The sequence below is a fragment of the Andrena cerasifolii genome, unplaced genomic scaffold, assembly GCF_050908995.1.
Source record: "Andrena cerasifolii isolate SP2316 unplaced genomic scaffold, iyAndCera1_principal scaffold0039, whole genome shotgun sequence".
Classification (NCBI taxonomy): Eukaryota; Metazoa; Arthropoda; class Insecta; order Hymenoptera; family Andrenidae; genus Andrena; species Andrena cerasifolii.
In genome coordinates this window covers 1-13,125 of record NW_027484932.1, presented here as the reverse complement: position 1 = coordinate 13,125, position 13,125 = coordinate 1, and the positions used below count along the sequence as shown (strand labels likewise).

Below are 13,125 nucleotides of genomic sequence, written 5' to 3'. Positions count from 1 at the left end.
TAAAAAAAAAAAATTTTTAATTTTTTTTTTAAATTATAAAAAAAAGAAAAAATTTTTAAAAAAAATTTAAAGTAATAAAGAAATTTTAAATATAAAAAAATGAAAACAATTAAAAATTTAAAAAAAAAATAAAGAAAAAATTTTTAAAAAAATTTAAAATTAAATAATTTAAATTTTTATAAAAAATTATTGAAAAATAGATAAAAAAAATTAAAAAAAAAAATTTTTTCATTTTTTTTAAAAAAATTTATAATAATTAAAAATGAAAGAAAAAATTATAAAAATATATAAAAAATTTATAAATTAAGAAAAAATTAAAAAAAATTTTAAAAAAATTTTAAAAATGTAAAACAAATATTTAAAAAAAATTTAAAAATTAAATAATTTCAAATTTTTAAAAAAAAAATTATTAAAAAATAGATAAATAAAATTGAAAAACAATGGAAATTTTTTTTTTAAATTTAAAATAATTAAAAATTAAAAACAAAAAATTATAATAAAAATATAAAAATAATTTAAAAATTAAGAAAATTTTTTTAAAAAATCAAAATAAAATAAATAATTAAATAATTAAAAAAAAAATTTTTAAAAAAATTCAAAAAAGTTTAAAAAAATAAAAAAATTTTTTTTTAAAATTTAAAAAAATTAAATTAAAATTTAAAAAAAAAATTAATAAAAATTTTTTTAAAAAATTAAATAAATTTAAAAATAAAATTTTAAAAAAAATTTAAAATTAAATAATTTAAAATTTTTTAAAAAAAATATTGAAATATAGATAAAAAATTTATAAAAAAATTAAAAAATTAATAAATAATTTTTAAATTTTTTTTTAAAAATTAAAAAAAAAATTTTTTAAAATTTTAAGAAAATTTTTAAAAAATTAAAAAAAAAAATTTTTTAATTTAAAACAAAAATTTTAAAAAAAATTAAAAAATTAAATAATTTAAATTTTTTAAAAAATTATTGAAAAATAAATAAAAAAATTTAAAAATTAAGAAAAAATTTAAAAATTACATAATTTCAAATTGTTTAAAAAAAATTATTAAAAGATAGATAAAAAAATTTAAAGAAAAATTTTTAATTTTTTTTTTTAAATTTATAATGATTAAAAATTAAAGAAAAAAAATTTATAAAAAAAATATAAAAAAATTTTAAAAATTAAGAAAAAATTTTAAAAAAATTAAAATAAAAAATTAAATAATTATAAAAAAAATTAAAATTTAAAAAAAAAATTATAAAAAATAATAAATAATTTTTTTAAGAAAATAAAAAAAAAATTTAATTTTAAAAAATTAAATTAAAAAAAAATTATTTTGAAACTTTAAAAAAAAATTAAAACAAATTAAAATTTTTTTAAAAATTTAAAATTTAAAAAAAATTTTAAAAATTTAAAAATATATTAAAATAAATAAATTACAGGAAAACAAATTTTAAAATAATTAAAAATGTAAAAAAAATATTTTTTTTTAAATTGTAAGAAGAATTTTAAAAAAAAAATTTAAAAATTTAAAAAATTCTAATAAAAAAATGAATTAAAAATAAAAAGCAAAAAAAAATTTTCAAAAAAATATTAAAAATTTTTTTTCAAAAAAATTAAGAAAATTTTAAATAAATTTAAAATTTTTAAAGTTAAAGAAAAAAAATTATATTTTTTTTTAAATTAGGAAAAAAATTAAAAAAGCAAAGTTAAAAAAAGTTAAAATAAAAATTTTTTTAAAAAAATTAAAATAATTTTTAAAAAAAAATAATAATAAAAAAATTTTAAAAAATTAATAATTTTTTTTTAAATTAAAAATAAAATTAAAATAAAAAATAAATAAATAAATGAAAAGCAAAAATAAATAAAAAATTTAAAGAAGATAAATAAATTTTTTTTTAAAAAATTTAAAAAAAAGTTTAAAAAATTTAAAAAAAATTAAAAAAATTTAAAAAATTTAAAAAATTATGAAATTTTTTTTTAAAATATTAAAAATTTTACAAAAAATTAAAAAGAAATTTAATTTTTTTAAGAAATTTAAAAAAAAATTTAATTTTTTTAAGAAATTTAAAAAAATTTAAAAGTTTAAAAAAATTAGAAAAGTAAAAAAAAATAAAATAATAATTGTCACGTCCCGAGTGAAGGTCTTTTTAGGGGAATGACATAGTTGGGGTAGATCGGCAGGAAGCCTTGGCACGAAAACCAGTTTCGCGACATTAGGAACGATGGGAGTTAGGCACGAAAACCAGTTTCGCGGCACTAGCAAACTGGGAGTCTTGGCAAGAAAACCAGTTTCGCGGCACTAGCAAACTGGGAGTCTTGGCACGAAAACCAGCTTCGCGGCACAAGCAACCAGGGAAGGTAAAGCAGTAATCTAGCATCAGAGTGACACCCGTTAGACACAAGCATGGGTATTTAAAGTCCTGATAATTGGATTTACCGTTGCATTAATATAAGAAACCTCGCGTTATATTTCTTTATAATAGAGGTAACGGTATGGTCGTACAAGACCTATTCGAATGTAAGCCTTGTAAACACTGTAAGAAATCCCGGAGTTCGCGAACCGAGATCAGCTGTTGCAGTAGCTTGTTATGATTCGGTAATTCCGTAACCGAAGGGTCACTACATTAATTCGAAGCGTTATTTAGAATAAGAACGTTTATTCAGTTTAAAGCACGAGTATATGCCATGCACTGTTAATAGCGGTCATATTATAATAATGCGTGGGACGTTAAGCATTAGCACAAAACATTTATTTAAACAGTAAGCAATAGCAGTATGTATGGGCATGAAATATGTGAGTACTACAAATTGATAAAGATATGAAATACAAAAGCATTTAGCAATAAATAATGATACAAGAATGCGATAGGCATAAGCAATAAATAAAAATATGAAAGGGAAGAGCAATAGTTATAATATAAATGGTGATGATATTCAATAATAAAATAAGTATTTATAGTCGCTTACAATGGATGTCGAAGGTGAGTTTCTCGTCGAGCGTAGTCGCACTGAGTTTAATGCACGTTTAGCAAAATGTTACTTTCTTAGGAATGTTTCCGCAGAAGAGATTTCCGTAGAAGAGCTTTCCGTAGAAGAGGGCTACGGCCTCTGGAGCCCTTGTATTTATACGGTGTTTAGGTATGAGGGGTGTGCGCGGTATGCACCGTGACTCATGCACGAAATATGCGTCGCAATAGGACTTCGGGGGGTTTTATAAAGGGCATTCGAAAAGGACTTTGCAATATTATTTCCGGGGTTTTTATGAGGGGCGCTCGAGAAGGGGGACTTAAACTAGTTAAATGTGGTTTGCGTGCTTTGATTGGAACGAGGTAAGAGTGGCTTTGACTCGGAGAGTCGTAGAGAGGTCTTGAGACGTAGTCTCGATGTAAGAGGGTTTTTGGGACGAGGGACTTGTTTAGACCTTAAAGGTGAGGGAGGAGATCGTGCCTCGTAGGGCGTAGAGGGAAGGGGATTTCGTAGTAGATCATCTTGAGATGCGGACCGCTAATTTACGTCGTCAAGGTGGTCGGTGGTTGGATAAAAGGGGTAAGATTTGAATTCGAGGGATTTTGGCGAAGATTTTGAGGAAGACTCTAATTACAACTGCGCGAAAAATAGTGGGACGTCACATAATAATAAATGAATTAAAGAAAAAATTAAATAAAAAAAGTTAAAAAAAATTTAAGAAAATTAAAAAAAAAATTTAAATTTTAAAAAATCTTTTTTTTTAAAAAATAATAATAATAATTTTAAAAAATAAGAAAATTTAAATACAAAGAAAGTTTTCATAAATTATGAAAAAATTTAAAAAAAAGAAAAATAAAAATTTTACAAAAAATTAAATAGAAATTAAAAATCTTTTTTTAAAAAATTAAAAAAAAAATATATAAAAACAAAAAAATAAATAAATATTTTAAAAATAAAATAAAAAAAATTAATAAAAAAATTTAAAAACAATTTTGAAAAAAAATTAAAATAAAATTTTTTAAAAAAAATTTTAAAAATTGAAAAAAAATTTTTTTTAGAATTGAAAAAAAATAAATATAGAAAAAATTGAGAAAAAAAATTTAAAAAAAATTTTAAAAAATTAAAAATTAGATAAGTAAAAAAAGATTTAAAAATAAATAAAATAATAATAATAAATGAATTAAAGAAAAAATTAAATAAAATTTTTTTTAAGAAATTTAAAAACAAAAATTTTTTAAAAATTAAAAAAAAATTAAAATAAAAAAAGTTAAAGAAATAAAAAGGAAAAATTAACAAAAAAAAATTAACAAAAAAATGTTAAAAAAAGAAATTTTTTTAAATAATAATAGAATAATAATAAATAAATTTAAAAAAAATAATTAAAAGCAAAAAAAATTTTTTTGAAATTTAAAAAAAATAAAAAAGAAAAAATAAAAACCGCAAAATTAAAAAAAATGTAAAAAAATTTAAAAAAGAATTAAAAAAATTAAATTTTTTTTTTTAAATTTTTAAAAATTAAAAAAATAAAAAAAAATTAAAAAAAATTTAAAAATGTTTTAAAAAATGAATTTTTTTTTAAATTTTAAATTAATAAATTGAATTTAAAAAAATTTAAAAAAAGAAATAAAAAAAATTGTAAAAAAATAAAAGAAGGAAATTAAAAAAATATTAAAAAAACTTTTTTAAAAAAAATTTTAAAAAATTTTAAAATTTTAAAAATTAAAAAAAATTGAAAATTTTTTTTTTAAAAATATTGAAAAAAAATTAAAATAATTAAAAAAATTTTTTTTAAAAATAAAAAAAAAATTTAAAAAATCTTTTAACAAAATTTAAAAAAATAAATGAATAAAAAATTTAAAAAAAAATTTCTTTAATATTTCAAAAAAAATTTGAAAAAAATTTGAAAAATTTGAAAAAAAATTAGAAAAATAAAAAAAATTAAGAATAAATAAACAAAATAATAATAATAAATGAATTAATGAAAAATTAAGGAAAAGAAAATTTAAAATAAATTTTTAAAATTTAAAAAAAAATTAAAAAAAATTTTTTTTAAAAAATTAAAAAAAAAATTAAAAAAAATTTAAAATTAAAAAAATAAATAAATAAATAAAAAATTAAACAAAAACAAAAAAATAAAAACTTAAATATTTAAAAAAATTTGAAATAGAAATTTAAAAAAATAAAAAAAATAACAAATTTTTTTTTAAAAATAAAAATTTTGTTTTAAATTTAAAAAAAATTAAAACAGATAAATTAAAAAAAAATATAAAAAATTATAAAAAAAATTAAAATTTTTTTTTAAAAATATTAAAAGAAATATTAGAAAAAATTAAAATAAATAAGGAAAAATCAAAATAAAAAAAAAATTAAGAAAAAAATTTAAAAAATTAGAAGAAACATTTTTAAAAGAATAATTTTTTTTTAAATTTAGGAAATTTTTTTTAAAAAATTAAAGAAAAAAATTAAAAAATAAAAAATAAAAAAGTCAATTAAAATACAAAAATTTAAAAAAAAAATTAAAGAATATATATATCGTTAAAAAAAATTTAAAATTTAAAAAAATAATTTTTTTTAAAAAATTAAAAAAAAAATTTAAGAATTTTAAAAAATTAAAAAAAAAATAAAAACATAATTTAAAAAAAATTATAAAAATTTTTTTTTTTAATTTTTAAAAATTGAAAAAAAAAATTAAAAGAAAGTAAAAAAAAATTTTAAAAATTTAAAAAAAAATAAAAAAAGGAATTAATACTTTCTTTTTAAAAATTAAAAAAAAATTATAAAAAAAACTTGTTTTTTTAATTTTTTTTATTTAATTTTTTCTTTAATTCATTTATTTTTATGTGACGTCCCACTATTTTTCGCGCAGTCGTAATTAGAGTCTTCCTCCAAATCTTCGCCAAAATCCCTCGAATTCAAATCGTACCCCTTTTTCCCAACCACCGACCACCTTGACGATGTATCTTAGCGGTCCCCATCTCAAGATGATTTACTACGAAGTCCCCTTCCCTCTACGCCCTACGAGGCACGATCTCCTCCCTCACCGTCAAAGTCTAAACAAGTCCCTCGTCCCATAAACCGTCTTACATCGAGACTACGTCTCACGACCTCCCTACGACCCACAGAGTCAAAGCCACTCTTACCTCGTTCCAACCAAAACACTCAAACCACATTTAACTAGTTTGAGTCCCCCTTCTCGAGCGCCCCTCACAAATACCCCTGAAATAATATTACGAATTCCTTTGCCGAATGCCCTTTATAAAAACCCCGGAAGTCCTATTGCGTCGCATATTTCGTGCATGAGTCACGGTGCATACCGCGCACACCCCTCGTACCTAAACACCGTATAAATACAGGGCCCCAGAGGTCGTAGCCCTCTTCTACGGAAATCTCTTCTACGGAAACATTCCTAAGAAAGTAACAATTTGCTAAAACGTGCATTACAATAAGTGCAACCCCGCTCGACGAGAGATTCACCTTCGACAATCACTGTAAGCGACTACAATTACTTATTTTATTATTGCCACCATTTATATTATAACCAGCTCTCCGCTTTCATATTTTTTCTTATTGCTTTTCTATAACTTATATTGTTAGACATTATTATTCAGTGCTAATACTTATTGCATTTCATATTCTTGTCTATTGCTAATACTCGCATATTTCATGTTCATCTATACAGTGCTATTGATTACCATTTATATAAATGTTTTGTGCTAATGCTTAACGTCCAACTCTTTCTTATAATATTACCACATATGCTTTAACCTGAATAAACGTTTTTATTCTAAATAACGCTTCGAATTATTGTAGTGATCCTTCGGTTACGGAATTACCGAATCATAACAAGTTACTGCAACAGCTGATCTCGGTTCGCGAACTCCGGGATTTCTTACAGTGTTTACAAGGCTTACATTCGAATAGGTCTTGTACGACCATACCGTTACCTCTATTATAAAGAAATATAACGCGAGGTTTCTTATATTAATGCAACGGTAAATCCAATTATCAGGACTTTAAATACCCATGCTTGTGTCTAACGGGTGTCACTCTGGTGCTTGATTACTGCTTTACCTTCCCTGGTTGCTTGTGCCGCGAAGCTGGTTTTCGTGCCAAGGCTTCCTCCCGATCTACCCCAACTATGTCATTCCCCTAAAAAGACTTTCACCCGGGACGTGACAAACTTAAAAAAAATTATAAAGAAAATTTTTTAAAAAAATTTTTAAAATTTTTTTTTAAAAATTAAAAAAATATTTTAAAAATTTTAAAAAAAGTTTAAAAATTTTTAAAAAATTTTTAAAAAATTTAAGACTATATATCGTTAAATTTTTTTTAAGGATTAAAAAAAGAAATTAAAAAAACAAAATTTAAAAATTAAATAAATAAATAAATAAATAAATACAAAATTTAAAAAATTAAAAAATAAATATTTAAAAAAAAATTAAAAAATAAAATATAAATATTTAAGAAAAAATTAAAATAAAAAAATAAATAATTAAAAAAAAATAAAAAAAAAAATTTTAAAAGTTAAAAAAAATAATTTTAAATTTTTTAGAAAAAAATTATAAAATTTAAAAAAAAATAAAAAAAATTTCAAAAAATTAAAATTTTTTTTTAAATTTAAAGAAAAAAATTAAAAAATAAAAATTTAAAGAAGTCAATTAAAATACAAAAATTTTAAAAATTAAAAAAAATATATCGTTAAAATTTTTTTTAAAAAAATTACAAAAAGAAATTTAAAAAAAATAAAAAAAATTTAAATTAAAAATAAATAAATAAAAAATTAAACAAAAAAAAAAGTAAAAAAGTAAATATTTTAAAAAATTTGAAATAGAAATTTAAAAAAATAAAAACAATAAACAATTTTTTTTAAAATAATTTTTTTTTAAATTTAAAAAAATTAAAACAGATAAATTAAAAAAAATATAAAAAAATTTTAAAAAATGTTTAAAAAAATTAAAAGAAATATTAAAAAAATTTAAAGTAAATAAGGAAAAATCAAAATAAAAAAAATTAAGAAAAAATTTTAAAAATTAAAAGAAACATTTAAAAAAAAAAATTTTTTTTAAATTTAGGAAATTTTTTTTAAAAAATTAAGAAAATTTTTTTAAAAAAATTAAGATGTAAAATTAAAAAAAATTAAAAAACAAATTAATGAAAAAACATTTAAAAAACTAAAAAAAAATTAAGATAAAAATTAAAAAAAAAAATAAAAAAATTAAATTAAAGAAGAAATTAAAAAAAAATTTATAAAATTGAAAGGAATTAATAAAAAAATTTTAAAAACTAAGAAAATTAAACGGAAGATTTAATTTTTTTTTTAAATAAATAAGAAAAAATTAAAATAAAAAAATATATTGTCACGTCCCGGGTGAGGTCTTTAGGAACGATGACTATGGGGAAGGAAAAAGACAGGCGCGAATCTAAAATCCAGCACTCTGAGATTTTTGGGGGAAGACCAGGCGCGAATATTAAATCCGTCACACTGAGGGTTTGGAAGGAACTTAGGCGCGAATATTGAATCCGTCACACTGAGGGTTTGAAAGGAATTCACGCGAGAATCTATAATCCAGCTCACTGAGGGTTTGGAAGGAGAGGAACGTCAGGCGCGAATCTTGAATCCAGCACACTGAGGATTTTGAAGGGGATCAGGCGCGAATAATAAATCCGTCACTCTAATCGACCAGGGAAGGTTTTAAAAGGCGAATACACACCCTGGAAACACCTGTTAGGTCTTATTTTAGTTTTGGCTCGGTAATTGGATTTACCGTTATATTATTCGGCTCATGCAATAGTATGTTTGTAAACAGAGTAAGCGTCTCGCGTTTGTAACGTTCTTGTACGGGACGTTGCCGTAGTTACAGGAGTTTTCACAAGTAGAGCGGTTTACCTGTGAATTGTGGGATTGGTTCGGGTGGCATGCGATTGAGAAATGAATTTCAAGACACGAGAGTCCTCCTTTTAACGTGTAAATAACAATGGTTTATTCAAATAAATGTCTAGACACTAGGTCTATAATGAACATGTGTGGTACTCAGTTAATTGAGTTTGTTTTTACAATAGAACGGACGTTGGTACGTAATGACGTATCGCACGGCGATTGGTTTTTAACGCTAGGTCGATAATGAAGTTTATAGTTGTTTTTAGGTTACTACGCTAGGTCGGTAATAAAGAATAGAGTTTGTTATGTTGTTAAAACAGGAAATGACGCTAGGTCGATTCGAACGTAGAATTTGAGAGGATTCCTTCTCTCTGATTGAAATGTTTCTGGTGCCTATAAGCTGGCCCCACGCTTTGGAGTAGGAAGTCGTATAGGCTTTGGTTAGTGGTTGAGGAGCTAATTAAAGCTGCCTCGAAAGGAAGTGCAGGAGCTAACTAAAGCTGCCTCGAAAGGAAGTGCAGGAGCTAACTAAAGCTGCCTCGAAAGGAAGTGCAGGAGCTAACTAAAGCTGCCTCGTGTGGATTGATCGTGGTTGAGGAGCTAACTAAAGCTGCCTCGAGAGGATGGATCAGAATTGGAGTTTTAAATAAACTTCTTCTCGAGTAAGGAGCTAATTAAAGCTGCCTAGGTCTCGGCGGTTCGGTGATAGAACCAAGTCTGCCTTCCCGTTGCTGATGGTCCGGTATTTATACCGAGTCGCGGTACTTCGTTGTACCAATCATCGGCTGTGCGATTCCGCGCACCAATTATAATTCACGTCCGGTTCGCGCCACTCGCGTAGTACGTTCGGATAATTCGGCGTCCGGTTGTTCGTGCGGTGTGCGCAAGCGCGCTTGATTCCTGCGCGGCACTGAGTTAGTCTTTGAATTCGCGGTTATGCGCATGCGTTGCGCGTCACTAGATTCACTGTCTTCCCGCCGCATGGGATGTCGCTCGCAAGTGTTTCGAGAATTCTTAGTGCTAACTATACAAGGCGTAAAATTAAATGGAAATGAAAAGGAACATTGGTTAATATGTAAAGAAAAACGAAAAAATGTAGGGCGGTTCGCATTGGTACGTTACATCTCGCCGCTTGGTTTTTCTCTCGTCCCGAGAGATGTAGGTTTAGGTATGGGCACTGCGTGTATAGAGGTCTGGTTCTCTACCTCCTCTTCTATTTTCTGGAGCGTTTCTGTGTTTTTGGTAGCGTTGGTTGCCGTTCCTGTCGTTGGAGGTGGTGCGTTCCCGGTCCCGAATAGGAATATATATTTCCATGCGCGTCGTCGTGGATCGGAATGGGTGATCCCCACGTATGGTTGCCAATCGACCTCTGGTATTGTTATTTTTTTTAGTTTCCATGGTATGGATTTTGAATTTTTAGAGCCGGGTAATGTTTCGCTTGACGGCGTTGATGTTGCTAATTTATGTGCTATCTGTATTCGTTTTATCTTTTTCCCCGATCGCTTAGGCATTTTAGGATAGTTGCTTACTGTGGTATCGTATACTTGATATCGAATGAAGCCTGACTGTCTGATGTCCCTTAAATATATGTGTGGTTCTCCTTACGCTGAATCTGTCCCCCTTATTGACTACCTATTCCCCTGAATTTTACTGTCCTTTTCTGTTCGCAATGTTAAGCTATTTCTTACTGTTTGGGGTTTGTGTTTCCTTGAAATGCTTCTATCTTATTCTATTTATTACGCGACTTTGTTTCTCTATGTTTCAGGAATGCGCGGTTTGTTTACATCGCGGCTTCACTGACCTCGGTATATAGCTGTCCCTCTTATACGTTGTTGCTAAGGGTTTTTTTCAGGAATGTTGAAGTATATTACGTGAATATGTAGCAGGATATGGTTGGATTTATTTGGAAGGTAATTGAATTTTTTTACACGTATGTATGATAGAAAAATGATGGTGTTTATTGCGGAGGCCTCCGTTCCTCTCTCCCTAGTACATTTAGAGCTACCCCCAACTCCAAAGCTTCCTTATTGCTCGGGCTCATAACAAAAAAGGTATCGACGCAGTCCGAACATTGGGCTGCGACTCCCCAATTGTAAATTTCCCTGGTGCAGATCAAACAGTATTTAAAGTTGATGAGATGCCTGCGTAGGGTAAGTAGGTGCCGGCTTGCGGGGGTATAATATTGGGTGTCCTCCGCCTTTAGATTTTTGTAGCAGGGATAGCAGATCTTTCTTCTGTAAAGATCGCTGCAGTCGGTCCTGTAGCCTGGCCATTTTGCTTTTAAACAGACTATTTCTAGTAGTCTCTGCATTGGGTCCTTAATGTCGTCTTCTGGACGAGGGCGGTTAATCCATTTTTCTTCGGCGGATTTTCTTGACATTTCGTCTGTACCGGCACACCACGTTTTTATAATAACCCGATTTGTAATTTATTCCTTTTTTCTTTTTTATTATTAATGTGTGTTTTGTATAGTTCCTACCTTGGCTGTCTGAGTGGTCGGTCTTGACTCCTATTTCCCTTCTTTGTTCTTAAGCGATTTTCCGCGTGGTTTTCTCGAGGGTATCACTTTCCTGAATGAGCCCTTTTTCGTAATCCCCACCACTTTTAAATTTAGCGCTGTGAAGTTGTTAATGGTTTGCCGTAATGTCCCTAGGGGCGGCGCAGTCTGGTGGCGTATAGGCCTTTTTTATTCTGTCCTTGTGGACAACCTTAGTTCGACGGGGGCTCACAGCTATCTTTACATTGTTGTTTTTTAAAATTTCGATGATTGTGTAAGGCCCATCGTATTCGTCGCTGAATTTGTCTCTTTTCGGTTTTAAAACCAGTACTTGTTCTCCCTTGTGGTAATTAACAGAGGATACCTTTCGGTCGTAGTAGTGTTTTTGGCGATATTTTGAGTTTTCTAAATTTTGGCGTCCTAGTTCGCGAATGTTGAGCAACTTTGTTACTAACCTCTCCACAAAGTCTGGATATGTAGTTAATGAATCATTTGGTATTAGACTTGATGGTTGTCTGGCTTTTTTACCGTATATTAATTCGTAGGGAGTGTATTTAGTACCTTCGTGTATACTAGTGTTATAAGAGAACATTGCTTGTGGTAGCCACTGATCCCATTGTTTTTCTTTGGTTATGTAATGTTTTAAATATTCAACTAATACATGATGGCTTCTTTCCAGGGAACCATTTGACTGTGGATGAAATGCTGAAGTTTTATATTGCTTGATATTGAAAGCCTTTGCAAAGTTTCGCATGAGAGAACTGATGAATGAAGATCCTTGATCTGTGAGAACGGCTTTTGGGCATCCGTATTGGCATATGAAATGTGTGGTGAATGCCTGGGCTATTTCTTCGCTTGTGAATGAGACTAATGGTATTGCTAATGAAAATTTTGTTAAATTGTCCTGTATGGTAAGTATATATGTTTTTCCTGATCTTGTGGGTGGCAATGGTCCCACAATATCCATGGATATTTTGTCAAAAGCGTCTAGTGGTGTATCTGTTATTATCATGGGTTCTTTTGTTTTAGTTCGTACTAGTTTCTTCTTTTGACAACTTATGCATGTTTTAATGTGTTGCCTTACATCCTTTTTCATGTTTGGCCAATGGTACAGGTTTCTAATTCTGTTATAGGTTTTGGTTACCCCTTTATGTCCTCCTACTGGTGACTCGTGGTTTTCTCTAATTATTGTTGGACGATCTTGTTCTGATGGCAGCTGTACAGTGCCATTGCAGATTGTGATGCTGATATTTGTTTGTAGGAACCTTAGGGTGATCATTTGTTTTAATTTTTTCCAAGATATATTAATTTCTGTTTTGGGTAGTGAGATTTTGTTAATGTTATTTTGTGTTAATTTATTATGCAGGTGCCTAATTATGGTATGATAGGCTTCTTCGTTTGGAGGATCTGGCATTACCATCCCTAAGATGGTTCGTCCTGGTTTGGGAATTTCTATTATACTTCCTGCCTGGAGTGGCAGGGGTAAGGTAATTTTAATTTGTTCCCTATTCATGAATTCCGTACTTTCCTCGCCTACTGGTTTCCCATGTATAGTGATAAATATCCCTGCAGTTTCCCTTCTCATCCATAAATAGTCTGTGATTTCTTTTACTTTACTCTGATATATTTCTTGGTTCACTATTCTTGGTGGTGCTTGTTGTGGTGGTGATTTTTGTTGCTGGGGTGGTCTCTGTTGGCGTGATTGTATTTGCTGTCGGGGTGGTCCCGTGGATGTTTTAAAGTTATTTTGTGGATCTTTTCTTATTATGATTGGGGATATTGGCCCTGATAGTGTTTCGCTGG

The 13,125-nt window shown here is 26.6% G+C and overlaps 1 protein-coding gene across 1 annotated transcript in view; it reads left to right on the top strand.

Annotated features, from left to right (window-relative positions):
* Positions 1–12,048, top strand: part of LOC143378055 (uncharacterized) — a 36,182-nt gene extending 24,134 nt beyond the window's left edge. The window contains exon 4 of the mRNA XM_076829899.1: positions 12,002–12,048. Within this exon, the coding sequence (XP_076686014.1) occupies positions 12,002–12,048 (47 nt within the window). The remainder of the gene's footprint in view (positions 1–12,001) is intronic.
* Positions 12,049–13,125: the final 1,077 nt, after the last annotated feature.